At 47.0% G+C, this 14736-nt stretch overlaps 1 protein-coding gene and 1 non-coding gene across 4 annotated transcripts in view; one reads left to right on the top strand and one right to left on the bottom strand.

Moving 5' to 3' along the window:
• LOC8042239 (meiosis regulator and mRNA stability factor 1) overlaps window positions 1–14736 on the top strand; it is a 262432-nt gene that overhangs the window by 136537 nt on the left and 111159 nt on the right. For all 3 annotated transcript variants that reach the window (XM_042294539.1, XM_029971129.3, XM_029971130.3), the window contains exon 17: window positions 1575–1724. In XM_042294539.1, coding sequence (XP_042150473.1) covers window positions 1575–1724 — 150 coding nt within the window. The remainder of the gene's footprint in view (window positions 1–1574; window positions 1725–14736) is intronic.
• Trnas-cga lies at window positions 14187–14268 on the bottom strand. The gene has a single exon. It is a non-coding gene; the product is annotated as a tRNA-Ser (tRNA).

The following is a 14736-nucleotide window of genomic DNA, read 5'->3' on the forward strand; positions in this document are numbered from 1 at the left end:
GACGCTCTCCAAGGTTGTCGCGATAGTGAGTGGGATGAGGACGGAGGGAAGAGAATCAGCTCTCTAACAAGACCAAGATTGCTGCAATCCAACAATCGGTCGTGAAGCGACGCGGGCGCGCAGTTTGACTATTTTTTGCGTTGGATTCGCGATTTGAGCGTCGCGGAGGCATTGTATTTATTGTTTTTGTTTTTTTTCATACTTGGACGTTGGATAAGACATTGAAACTTTGCAGGCAGGTACTTCAGACTATATTCTATCCAAACCTGATTTTTGAAAAACCCCAAATTCCGCGTTTTTTTTACCATTTTCAGACCCGCGTCTCGCCTTAATGCTCTCAAAGAAAGAAAAAAAAAATTATTACTATTACAATGGGAGCAGAGCCCGTGTAAATTTACCACACTCGGGGACATAGCAGAAGTGCAAAGGCAATGGAAGAAATATCAGTTTATGTTTTCTGCACTGATCCTCACTGACCTTTGGTTTGCACTCCAGCATGAGCTCCTGGCTAGCCCAGAGTCCAAGCAAGGCACGAAGCAGAAGCACCAACGCACAGACACCAGACAAAGCAGGAACGAAGAAATGCTCGGGCAGGAAAAAGGCTGCTGGACCCGAGGATGCACACTCCTTCTCGTTCTGGTCCCTCCGCATAAACCTCGTGTTGCACGATTGCATAAACACGGTCGGTGGTCTTGACTTGGCTTGGGTTGATTTCACTTGGCTTTAATCGACCAGTGCCTGCATTTCTGCGTGGGGCATTTCTGTGGCGTGCGGCCTGCGTTGTACAAACACTAGAGCGATAAAAATGCTTGTTTTCGATTCTCCCCTCGACGTGGCTCAATAGCTAATAAATTCCCTCCCAGACCCCCACTTCTTTTCCCACCCAGTCTCCCGCATTGGGCAGGAGGGATGGCGTTCTCCAAACTCGTGGCTGAACTCGATTTCGAATATAACGCGAGGTGACTTTTGGAGCGCATAATATAAAAACAAAGGACACGCATTATATTCTTTGCAAATTCAGTATGTTTGGCACATCTCGAGTCTTTTTGGTGACCCTCGTATCTGTCCAGAAGAGGGCTGAGCTTGGATAATCACATCCCTTTTTGATTTCTATCTTTCTAGGGGCTTTGCTCAGGTTCACAGAATAGAGCTTTCAATCCCACAAGGCCTCTGGTGGAACCCAGATTGCTCCACGCGGGGAATAGTGGGGCTGTTCATATACATCCCGGCTCAGTTCTTTCGGTTTTTCCCTCGCGGGTTCGGAACACTAGGAAAACAAGGCGACAGGGAGCCGACACTGTTTCGTTATCGTCCCGCTTTCTTCGTGAAATGGTAAAACGCTGAACCACTCGCGTGCCATACGTCGGGTTGCCGTATCACTCCAAAATGACCGTGGGCGGCTCAGCATATTTCTGAACAATCTATCGAGCCCTTAGAAAACATTCTAACGTGCCTTCCCGAGCCAGCTGGGAGGATCTGACGTGGTGACGGCGGGTAAAAGACAACACGCGCGGCGTCTACTCGAGCTCCCCTCCGAGAGGCATGGACTAAATGCGGCGTCCCATTCCCTCCAGGTGTACGGTGTCGGAGACCACAAGATGGTGCGGCTGGTCCCACGGCGGCGAGCCTCTGCCGGCGCCGCACCGCCAGGTGGACGCAGCGTCGGGAAGTCTCCGCAGCAGTGCCCGCGGTCGTCGCCTCCTCGTAAGGAAGGTCGGGAGGAGGTAAGGAGACCCACTAAGCCTTTCGCTCTTCCCTCGCTGGAGAGGAGGAGGCCACCAAGTGACCTTTTTGGGAGGGGCTCGTACCACTTTGTTTTTAACGGAGTTCTTTTTAATGCGGAAGGGTTTATCTGGCCTTTAAAGCACCGTTATGACGGAAGAGTGTTGTGCCTCATGGGGGGTCGAATGGGAGTCTCTGCCGTACACGGCGCTTGTGCCCGGCTTGCTCCAGTCTCTGATGTAGACAATGCCACGGCCTTGTTCCCGGGGCATGTGGCGGGAGGCTGCAAAGTAGCATTTTACTCCCACTGGAGCTCTGGTGTGGCTTCCTCTCAGAGATGCACAATGACGTTTGCACCGCGGAGACGCAAGGCTGTACTAATTTTATCCACGCTGCATCGCCAGTGGGAGTTGTAGCCCAATGCCGGTCTTCTTTCATCCCAGAGTGTGTGCTATGAGAAACTGCTAGGAGCCAACCAGATGAGGTGCCACTGCGTAAGTAAGGTTCCGTCTTTTCGGTAGCTACCCAGGCACATCTAAAAAGTAAGGGTGTGCGAATACCCAATAGTAGTTTTCGAATCAAGAAAAAAAAAAGCCAAATATCGAATAGTGATTTTATTTGTAGGAATTTTCTAAAGTGTGCTGCGAATGAGATTATTACAGTATAGACCACTTACAACGTAACCGCTTATAGTGCAGGACCGGGTATAACGCGGCTTTTTTAAACCACCGGTGTGCCTCCCATAGAACTCCATGTAATTACATACCGCTTAAAATGCAGGCGCGCGAAGGGAAATACCGGTTATAGTGCGGTTTTCGGAACAGCCCGGCGACCGCGCCGACCGACCGACGCAGCGAGCACGCTTCCCTGTGCGACACTAGATAACGGCGCGAGCGGCACTCGCGGGGCAAGGAGGTTGCTCGATGAAGCGAAGAGAGAGGCTTCAGTTGCCATAGCGACGGAGGGACGCACACACGAGTCGTTCACGTGTGTGCGTCCCTCCGCTGCGTTGAACAACAACCGCAACGACAGACCAATCGCAGGTCGAGGAGAAGTGTTCGCGCGCGTCGCGGGTCGGCTGCTTTTATCCGCGAACGTGGCGTCGGTTGTGATCATCGTCGTAGACTGCGTAGAAGCTCATCGTTCCGCGTAAAAGCGCTATCCTTGACTGTGAATTTTCGTTGTGTGTCGCTATGATAACCCAGCACCTTCTAGAAGGGAAGATCCACCTACTCGTGCGGCGATGTTGTGGCGGCACTCTCAAGACGGAACAAACGCCCGTGTCGTCGTGTTTGTTTATTTCGACTACAGTGGTGCTTTCTAAGCATTTGTGTTTTCAAACATCGCCCGGATTTCTTATTTGGAGCATTTCATGCCTGTGCTCAAGTTGAAGGTATTACGGGCGCGTACCATATAAAGGATGCGAATTTTCACGCGTTTTCATCGCCGGAGAAAAGTGATTAGGGTTAGCAATCCTGAACGCTCGCAACGTCCGTCCGCAACCCGCGACGCCGTCAAAAGGCTGCGCCAGTCAAAAGTCGCTCATTTCTTTCAAAATGTGTGACACACTTGAGAGAGAAGTGTACTAGTCTGGTGAAATAAAGACTTTCCTCAAACTAAAGCTTTATTTTTCATCTAGCATAAAATAAATTCTTTTACAAAGGTAAGTTGTCTGATGGCATGCATTTTGGCTTGAAAAATTGATGTTTTGGTTATAGTGCGGTACCGCTTATAGTGCGGATTTTCGCGACTCCCGCGACATACGTTATATGCGGTCTACACTGTATATGCGCAGAGTATGCGCCTGGCGCAGAATATGCATCTCGTACGGAACAAAAGCTAAAATGTATAATAGTTCTGGTAAAAAAAAAAAAAAAGCAGTTGCCATTGGACGTTGGGCACTAAAGATCTAATTTTATGGCACAAACATAATCTATCTACCCTAAACGTCACAAAAAAAAAAAAAAAAAGTTGCAGCCACATGTGCCTTTTTTTTCTCGTTAAAAGCACAACCTAACACTGCAACTTTTTAAAAATATTTGTATATCTCAGAAAAGGGGCATTTTGCGATATTTGGTCTCCATTTTAAGGAAGAAAAGGACACCCGGGAGTTTATTTCACATAAAAAACAGATGTGTTAAATCTGAGTAAACAGGCTTAAACAATATAATCTGAAGAAAAAAAAAAAGAAAAAAAAAGTGGTTAGGTGGCGCAAGTCACCGTCCAACTGCCGCTACGCATCCATTTTTCCGTCCACCTATCGTGTTTTAGAGAGCCCTGATTTAGAAGCGGGAGCAAGCGAAACTGAAATTACGGAGACGGCTCCAGCGCAGATTGGTCGTAAGTGCGCATGTGTTGTGTTGTCGCGTGGAAAGAAGGCGAGCAAACAAAAGAGCGACGACGTCTGTTCGATCGGCGCTTTCGTCCTTTCGTTACCTTCTCGCAGTTCGTAATTCAAACGCGGCTATCGAACGGTTGGAAACCCTCTCAAATCTAGGCACACTATTTTTCCGTTCCGTTTCGTTCCGAATCCAATTTTGCAGCTTGCGGGTTCCAAAAGAACGACGACGACAACTCGTCTGGTTTCATCGGCGTGGTCAATGTGGTTTTCTTTTTGTGATCTTGCAGTCGTCGATTTCTGTGAGTGCAGCAAGTGTGTTCTACTTCAGTGCTTCAATTTGAAACGAGGGTCTTTACTTGTGAAAAGAATTCGGCATGGCGCTGAATTCCGGCTTCTCAACAATTCCTCTCTGAAACTGGTGCAAACAGGATGTTTCGGTTGTGATTCAAGGGTAGATTAAGTCACGACCGTAAGTAAATCTACGTGCTATAAAGTTTGTGGCGTTCGTTACCTTTCTTTTTCTAACCTGTGCTTTAGATTTTTCTGGAATGGTAGGACCAAGAGGTGTTTCTCGCATGGTCTGTCTAACATCTTGGCGCTTACATCGGGAGAAAAAACTTCTTTTTTGTCAGCTCCGCGCGAACCGCGCGTCTCTAACCGAATATATTTAATATTCGAGTGACCGAATACTAGGAATTTGATTCGCGAATCGAATTATTTGGGAATTTTTTATTCGATTCGACTTTGTATATTTGAGTATTCGCACACCCCTACTAAAAAGTACTCGAAGTAAAGCACAGAGTAAATGAGAGGTTGTGTACTTCAAGTAAAGTAGGAAGTGTACTGGTTGCGATTTGCTTCGGGTAAAGTACTATACAGTCGAGCCCGGTTATATCCCACCCGGGTATTTCGAATTGTTTATATGGAACAGTCCAAACATCCCCTTGAAAATAACGTGTAATACTAGAGGAGCCTTGTTTTTCTGTATCGAACTCCCATGTCACTGGATATAGCGAACAAAGCACGGCCGTCCTCTCCTTTCGCTTCTCCCGCAGTCGTAGTGCGCTGGAGGGGAGCAGATAGCTCGCGTTGCGGGTTGGCAGACCCCCAAGCCAGCACACGCCCACGAGATTAAGCAGCAAAAAAGCAGTTGTAAAAAAAAAAAAAAAGTGGAGGATGGCAAACTGAAGGAAAAGGGCACGCGCGGGCATACGGAGGGCAGGGGGTGCCCGCTGTTGGAAGGGTAGCGTGTGCTCTTTCCCCAAACACCGCTGTCGCTGCGCGACTCTTTAGCCCAAAAGTAAAATAAGAAAAAAAAAAAAGCAGTCTTGAGCAAGTTAGTTGTGCAATCGCATAACCAACTTTTCTTTTGCCATTCTTGCTTTGCCCGTTTTTTTCTTTTTTTTTGCTTTCTTTTTTCGCTGTCTGAATTTAGTGAAGTTTCTTTTTTGATGCTTGCTTAATTTCTGTGGATCGGAAGTTTTTTTTTTATGCAGCTCGCTTTGTTCGTTCTTTTATTTTTTTAAAAATTATTTGCGTGTTTTGTTGCTGGCGCTGTGTGGAGGTCGTGGCTCGGCGTAAATGATCGCAAACACCACGGTGTAAACGCGGAGGTGTTTATGGTCTTCACCGTCTAAGCTCTAGGGATGTGCGAATAGTGAATGTTCACTTCGAAGCGAAGAATTAATTTCAACGAAGAGTTTTGAATCGAAGCAAATAATTTTGAAACAAAGCGAATATTTTGCAATTGTTTTTTTTAAAAGTGAGAAAATTTACAAAAATGGAACTTGAATAATTTGCGCATCGAAATGGCTTAGCTAGACCTATCGTCTTCAACAGGTTTTCTAGGCTACTGGAAAAACAGTCAGGAACAGATTTGAGGGATCCAACTTTCCCCAAGTTTATTGACGCCTGTGCCTCACGTCCTGAGCTTTAATCTATATTGCTGTGGATCAACACCAACTGCTCCACATACTCTGGGAGAAAGAGCTCCCCGATGTTGAGAAGAACCTTTCGCTCGATACCTGTGTCGCCGGAATCGAGAGATGAAGCTGGGCAACCTTCTCCAGCTGGGGGTACTTGTCCTCCCTCAAATTCCTCCGCAATAGGTAGGGGTTGTCTGATGGGGCCTTACAGTGAGTTAAGGTACTCCTGTTCCGACGGTCGTCGGGAGCAGATGCTTGAGTTGCTTGCCAGGGCCCCGTCCTCGACGCCCCTCTGATGTCCGCCCGTCTGTCTTTGGGGACCCGTTCTCGAAGTGGTCCCGCATTTCTCTTCTTCTTTGGCATTCTGGCACCACACTTGGGGAGAAGGAAGGAACCTGGTATTTAGGCACGGCAACGGTCGTCAACGCCAAGAATCCCAGTTCCTCGACGATCGAGTACGAGTGTAGGCCTAAGGCAAGGAACAGCGCCGTTACCTTTGTCAGCGCTGTCTTTCTTCAACATCGGCTTGAAGGGTCTGGGAGTCACAACCCTGCCGTCAGACTTTTTAGCTTCTGTATTTTTTGCACTTTCGGCAGCTCGCATCTTCTCAAACTGTTTAAGGGGAGACGTGGATCTTAAAATATAAAAAAATCGCACAAAATGCCATTTTTCAAAATTCAGGATTTTGAGGTCTACCGTATTTACTCGCAGAATGAACGCACTTTTTTTTCCGAAAAATCGATGCAAAGTTAGGGGGGGCGTTCATTACGCGCGGTAAAATTTTTGCATCGGTTATTTACTCGCATAATGAACGGACCTTTTATCCTGAAAAATCGAAGTAACTTCTTATCTCTCTGCGCGCGGCTCCCGACCCCGCATTTAAACTAAGCTGTGCAAAAAAAAATATTTTTTTTCTCTTAGTTCTTTGGTTTTTTTTTTTTTTTTTGCTGCCTTTCGCAAGCTGTTTTGTTTGCTTAGGCGAGGGCTTTCCGCTTATCTTTCTCATCTCCTTGCGCGCGGCCCGCGACGCACGACCTCCCGTAACCAAACTGCGCTGTGCAAAAAAAAAAAAAAAAAAAAAAAAAAAAAAAAAAAAAAAGCTTCTTTTTTTTTTTGTTTTTTTTTCTCAGTTCCGTGGGTTGTTCTTTTTTTTTTTTTTGCCGCCTTTCGCAAGCTGTTTTGTTTGCTTAGAGGGCTTCCCCGCTCCTTTTTGTTACCTCCTTGCGCGCGGCGCGCGACCCGCGACCCCCTAACCTGTGCAAAAAAGAAAAAAAGCTCCTCTTTGTTTTTGTTTTCTCTTAGTTCCGTGGGTTTCTCTTCTTTCTTTTTGTCGCCTTTCGCAAGCTGTTTCCTTCGCTTAGAGCGCTTCTCCGCTTCTCTTTCTTACCTCCTTGCGCGCGGCGGCGCGGGAACCCAAAGTCCAGACTGCGCTGTGCAAAAAAAAAAAAAAGCTCCTCTGGCATGTTTCTTTTTTTCTTGCTTCGGTTGGATCTTGGCAAATTTTGTTAACGCCTTTTGCAAGGCGTTTTGTTCGACTCGACTCGCTGCCCATGCATTCGCGACCTCGCTGCACCAGGATAGAAAAGTGCGTTCATTTCGCGCGCGTGGGAGGAGGGGGTCAAAATTTTGACCTCCGAGTTGGGGGTGCGTTTATTACGCGAGTGAAAAAAAAAGTCGAAATTTTGAGAGCCGACTTGGGGGGTGCGTTCATTACGCGAGTGCCTTCATTGTGCGAGTAAATACGGTATATGGTCCAGAGTATGTCCTCACAAAATATAAATGCTCAATTCGATTTCAGTTTTGTGGGATCTTGCTAGCTACCAACTAACACAGGTATTGATAGAGTAACCAAAGGGTTATCTCAACAGCGGTGACGGTATCTCAGAGGAGCCGTCAAACCTAGTAGCCCGCAGTCCCCACATGTCCGCGGCAATATAGGCGACGTTTAGGGCTACATTACCGCGGGTCGGTTCGATTAATTACCTCTGTCGGTGCCAATGATCGTCTACCTTGTCTCACTCTCTCGAATATAGCGGAAGAGAAGACACACGTCCCAGAGTAAGGACAGAGTCCAAGAGCATTTATTAGAACACTCTTTAAGTGAACTACTATGTCCCCACCCAAAATGCCCCCCGCGCCGGCAAGGTAAGAAAAGGTCCTTACCTGGCCAGACGCGGGGTTCTGGAGAGCCAAGACCGGGGAAGCATCGGAGAAGTCGCCGACACACGTCCTATCTCTTTTGCGGTCACCGGTACGAGTCCCTTTCCCGAAAGCGGGATAACAAGAGGCGAAACCTCCTTGCCTGTCAGCAGTGATCCGCTTCCGAGCGGGGGAACGGAAATCGGTCCCCCCAAGAGAGAGTGAGAGGAGGGCCCCCCTAAGACAGGGGACCCTCCGCCTCACGAACAGGTCGGAGCTCACGGCGAAGAAGGCCAAGTGTTAAGACCCGCGGCTGTTATTACAGCCATCGGGGAAGGGAGACCACAGGAATCCCCACAATTTGTAAGCATTGACAGACCCGACTTGAAGCCTAAACTCTGAAATGTCAACAAAGTTCAAGCCGTCTGAGCTCCGCTACGGCTCAACCGATTGCAGCCATCTTGGTCTTGTTCGAAACCTGGTCTCCCACGCTTATTTTTCCCGCGCTCCAAACCGGCGTACCCCTCAAGGCCGTGGCGTCATCGATGCCAGACGAAAGGCCGTCACCGGCGCTAGAAAGGCGCTGATTGGGCAAAGCGCATGCTCCTCCGAGGCGCAGCTCTCTCATGAGGTAAGACGCGCGCCTCCTCTCCTGGCTTCCCCGGCGCGACGTCCAAGTCGCTCCGCGGGCTCCTCGTTGTCTGCTTTTCCTCGCTTTGCCGTTCGAGACGCACATTACATTCGGATTTCTCCACTTTCTATATTGATATTTTCAGTGTTTTCTTTGGGCTTCCTAGTATTTCGTATGTTCCCTGTCTTCTTCGCATCGTTCGTGTTCGTTCGCACGCACCAGCTGCATTCACAGCTCGCTTAAGGCGAAAGTAATAGAAGTAGTCAAGACGAGAAGAACCAACAAAAGCAGAACCGAGCAGAACGCAGAACAAGGAGAACAAGGAAATGATCAACGATGGAATGGCTGGTATGGCGGCTAGAATGTGCGAGATGGATACACGCCACATTTGGAGTCATGGGTTGTAGCCCGCGCCACCTACAAGTCTCCACCGATATCGTTGCCACATTTGAAGTTTATCACTGTTTAGAGCATGGTGATTTCGACTGTTGAGTGACATTCCAAAACCGTGTCAGACTTAATTCCAAGAAAATAATTAAGGTATTCGAGAGGTATCGTAACTATCGAAATGAGGATATGTTCAAATTGGAGCAACTATCGGTATCACCATAATTGTTTTCTATGCGGGGCGGCAACGGTGTGTGCGATAGGCGTGCAGCACGTGGGAAATTAGTTTATGTGTACTCGGAGGCAAGAAAAGGATAAAAATTAGCCAGGAGGTAGCTCTGGCAACCGTAGCACACGGTCACACGGTTTTTGATGTGAACGTCATCTTTTGTGAAATGTCTTAGCTTCCCTCTTTTCGAATAAGGTCGTGGTTTTCACCACGCTCAAACTTTGAAATACTTAAAAATTATTCAAAGTTTCCGAATAGTACTATTCAATACCAAGTCTGAATCCAATATGGCATTATTCACTTCGATATTCGAAGCTTTCGAATATTCGCACAACCCTACTAAGCTCCACCATATTTAGCAGCTCTTAAAGGCTCTATTTGGTAAGGTCCCGTTTGTTGCGGCCTTCAGTATTGGCAGAGACGTGCGGAAATTTCAACTGGAGCTTAAGTTAACATATTTTTGTATATTAAATTATCGATATATTGAAGTATTTTATGATCCCCTTTGAATTCACTATATCCGGGTTTGACTGTATATTCAATGTACTTCCAAACTAAAGTACAAGTACTTATAAGACAGAAGCCTTACTTGTCCCATTGAGCGAAGAAGCATCGCATAAGCTGATAAAAATACAATTGAGCGGCTCTTAATGGGCGGCCCTACTGGTCCCATTACCTTGGCGTCGTCCTTGCGGTAATTTTAGAAGTCGTCCTAGACCTCTAGATCACCTCACTTGCCACATTACGTGAAAAACAAGCGTCGTCATCGTTGTGCCTGAAAGATGGCCATAAAAATAGGTCATCAAGCGTGATCATGTGTCATAGCGTGATGTCACCGCCGGAGCACCGTGTGCAAGAGGTGCTCTTCGGACTTGCTCTGTGCTCGTATGCTTCGTGCAATGGACTGTGACGGGACTGTGTCCTCCTTAAGTGTCCTCCTCTAGGTGTCGTTCTCGACGTCGTCCTAGGCGTGATCCTTGAGGTTGTCCTACAGGTCATCCTAGACATTGTTCTTGACGTCGTCCTCTAGGTGTCGTTCTTGGCATCGTCCTAGAGGTCGCCCTAAACGCTATTGGGGAGGAGGACAGACCGTGACGCCCCAAGCGGTTAACTTAACCACTACACGGATGGGGACAACAAATACAATGACTCAGCGCTCGGCCGACATAACCGAACGCGGCGTCAGCGTTCGGCTGGAGTTCGTGTTCTCCGGTGAGAGGGAGGAGGGGCTCTTTTGTTTCCACTACGGCCTGCATGAACAATGCAGCATGCACGGTCCCAGCTCAGCACAAAAGCCGAAGTGGGTCAAGCTCGCATTCTCTGAGGATAGATCCGGCACTTAACGTCGCTTCGTCGATTGTTAGTATTTTTTACATCAAACTGTGCCCCGTGCTCTGTTGTAACGTGGGGAAAACGAACACCGAGCGTGGGGAAAATAAACGGGTCAGAGCGCCCCCTATAGTTCGATCTCCTGCCCAATACCTGGTGTCTAATTCTAGGACGTAGTCCTAAACTTTATTACGTGTAGAAACATTGCTCAAAAACATTGCTTTCTCGGGACGATGGTGCTTTCGCCTTCTTACACATAGCAGTCTTAAGTATACTCCCGTAATTTTTAACGCAATATTTTACGATGCTTTTTCTTTCTCCTTTATATAGCCCTAATGTAGCGAATTGGGCGAGCAGGTAAACGTTATACATGATGAACACAGCTCAAACGATGAAGACAAAGTGAAGAAACAGACGCAACAAGACTATGCAGTGGTTTTCTTTTAACTGGTATGGTATGCATTGCCTCGGGGATAAATGGGGGTGCATCAGTTGCTTCCTCAAATTTCTGCGAATATTGGATAACGTCAAGGGGCTTGAGAGTTGACAAGGCATCATCTTGTGATACAAATTTAACGAGACCAGATTTTGGGAATGTTTTTTGAAGTCGGGAGCTGTACCTTCCTCGAAAAGTGCCAGAAACCGGAGTCACTATAAAAAAAAAAATCAAAAAGATGAGCCAGACCAATGAACCGCGTCCCCTCTCATCTCTCGGCCCTGCTCCCTGCGGATGCGTAATCACGTGGTGAAAAGTAGACCTGAGCACATAGCTTCCACCATACTGCCAGCTTAGGGTCCTTCCCGAGAAGAATAGCCCGAACGGTTGAGCCATGGCGTTGTCCGAGTCAAGTGATAGCAACCGCTCTTTCAGTGCCCGTTTCCTGCCAGCGTGATTAATCCCTGCTGTTCAAGTTTGGGGGTGATAAGGCAGCATACGAGAAGGAAGAGAGAAAAAAGCTTTCCGCTAGGAAGCGTACATTCTTTCACGTCGGGCTTTAAGCTTAACAGAGTTTTCTAGCAAAGCTGCGAAAGGTAGGTATATTAATGCAGTCGGTACGGGTGACTTATACAGCTAGGAGAAGATAGTGTACAAGGCTAATTGTCACAGTGAGATGGATAAAGAACTAAAATTTGCTCTTTAATTTTTTAATTAGCGAAAATATATATATATATATATATATAGATTTACAGCGATGAAAGTGCTGTGCTGTTTGCACTATGAATGAAAGTCTGCTATATCTTGCTCCAAAATGCTGTTGCTAAGAATTGCGCCACATCTGCATCGAGATGGGCTTAAATAAGGCAAAAAAAAATATGTACTCTTCGTCGATCCTAATATTTAGAGAAGTAGAAAGAAAGCAAAATGTCACAAATAGGTATTATACAACGTCCACATCACTTTCACTGAATTAATCGAAACATGGACACCTGTCCGTTCAAATCGGGTGCTTAATTCTCAGAATTCCCTAGTTTGGGAATAGTCAAACAAAGTGGGCGCTGGGGCGCTATTAGGGCGAAGTTCCTTAGGGTCTAGTCTTGTCCGGCGTCCGTGCTCACATCGATTGCCATCCCATCTGTCTTAAAAGGGCACTTAAGTGGTTTTCGAGTTTGTGTTTTGATGATGACAACTGAATCTAGACGCCTTAAGTATTCCTAAAAACCAAAAAATATAGTCATACGGTGATTATTTCTTTAATAAAAATGCAATTGAAGGCCGCCAAACCTCGGATCCATCCGAAAACGAAACCACTCTCATTGGTCACCGCTCGCATATCAAAACGATCTTGGGCCAATGGCGTTAAACGACGTTCCGTCACGCAGCGATCCCGAGGTAGCTGCACCGGCCAAACTTTTTTGTCATTCGAGCTTCGATCATGGCGGAGTTCTCTACGCTCGAGGACCTGACGCCGTTAGAGGTTGAAATTCTTCGGCGGACAGCCGACCTGGGGATGATTTCTTATGACACCACTCCGACATGCGATGTGGACGATAGCAGTGCTTCAGAGTCGTGTTTGGGTTCCGAGGACGACGTAACGCAGACCTTTCCGGGTGTTCTTCGATTTGCGGTTGGGGCAAGTCGTAACCAAACAAACGTTTTGCATCGCAGCGATGTCAAACGATGCCGCCACGTTGACTTTCGCCTCGGGAGGACGGGGAGGAAGGCTGGTTCAGACATATGCAACGAGCGCGTTCTATGACTGCGTCCATTGCGACCGGAACGACTGCTCTGCACCGCGCGTACAGGCACCTGCAACCATTGCAACAAGCGCAGCGGGTCGTCAGCACGGCGATAGCTTCTACGCCGCCGTCAGCTGTTTCAGCGGCGTCTCTAAAAAGGGGATGCACTGCCACTCTATGCCGTAACAGAATATAGAGAGACAATTTTCTATAGCCTAAAACTTTATTATTATTTTTTTTATGATGGGGCTTGGAGGGTATAGTGGATGAAAAAAAAAAAAGAAAAGAAAAAGATGCAGTCCGCCGTCTTGGACGATCATGACTCTAATACACGACTTTGCCAATAGTACACATATCGCACCTTTTCTACGATTATAAAAGACGATGTAATCTTAGCAGTGATATAGCAACGTAGAAATATGATTTCCTGATCAGATAGATGTTGTGACCGCTCAGAATTGCTAACACTGATCACTTTTCTCCGGTGATGAAAACTCGTGAAAATTCGCATCCTTTATACAGCACGCGCCAGTAATACCTTGAACTTGAGCACACTCATGAAATGCGCCAAATAGGAAATCCGGGCGATGTTCAAGGACACAAATGCTTAGAAATCACCACTATAGTCGAAGTAAGCAAACACGATGGCACGGGCATTTCTGCTGTCTTGAGAGTGCCGCCACGACATCGCCGCACGAGTAGGTGAATCTTCCCTTCTAGTACGTGCTGGGTTATCATAGCGACACACAACGAAAATTCACAGTCAAGGATAGCGCTTTTACGCGGAACGATGAGCTTCCACCACGTCGTCCACGTCGACAATCATGGACGGGCCTGGAGACACAAACGCTCTTCCGAATACCCGGAGGGAAAGAGTTCATGATACGTGCGCTTCCGCGCATCCCGAAGGAAGGGGAAATTCACCCCCCGCGGAGGATGGCAAGGAGAAAACGTAGTCCCTTGTTTGTGAAACGATAAATGCAGTATCACGTATTCTATACTAAAACTATTTTACATCTTGTGAAATTATCATGCACAACATATCCAAATGAACTGAAAATTGTTTCTTTAACGAAACTTTACAAAGGCCGCCAAAATTTTCAAACATGTGATAATTTCATTGGTCGGCGCAGGAACAGAAAAGAGTCCGCACGCATTTTATTCCTGCGTGATTAATCGGCGATTCTGCCTTCTAAAACTGAAGATACTTATTCACTGACACTGCCTTAATGCCATCGCACCAAAAAGTAGCTTCCCCAAAAACCGCTTAAGTGCCCCTTTAAAAAAAAAAAAAAAAAATGTTTGCGCAGTCGACAGGATTTGAACCTGTGCGGGGAGACCCCAATGGATTTCGAGTCCATCGCCTTAACCACTTGGCCACGATTGCGGGACGAGTAGTGGGCTTTGAGATGTGGTAGTAACTCAAGAGCTGGGGTTTCTCTCATGGATGAAACGTTGCATGAAGCCGCTCAACGTCAAGAGAGGGCGCTGCGGTCAAATGCGTATATAATCGCGTTAAACTTTGCATGCATTGGCTCAACGTTTATAGACAAGAGGGTGCTGCGGTCAAATGCTCAAATGCGTATATAACCATGTTCCATACCACACATTCTCTTTCTGACATGGATGAAAACGAACGAAAAGCTTGGCATGCTGTGGCTCAGCATCTATGCACCACCAGAGCTTTGTCCCAATCAACGTCATTCACCACGTGGAGATGTGGTAGCTTTTTTTTACGGCGGTTTGTTTTCTCCTGGGTAAGAGCAGAGTTGAAGGCTCGAACACACGCTAAAAGCTCAAGTGACGGGGCATTCACTGCGCTGGATTGGTTTAAAAGAACAGATGTCATGCTTCT

Source organism: Ixodes scapularis, unplaced genomic scaffold (genome assembly GCF_016920785.2).
Source record: "Ixodes scapularis isolate PalLabHiFi unplaced genomic scaffold, ASM1692078v2 PGA_scaffold6__148_contigs__length_123643588, whole genome shotgun sequence".
NCBI classification, from domain to species: Eukaryota; Metazoa; Arthropoda; class Arachnida; order Ixodida; family Ixodidae; genus Ixodes; species Ixodes scapularis.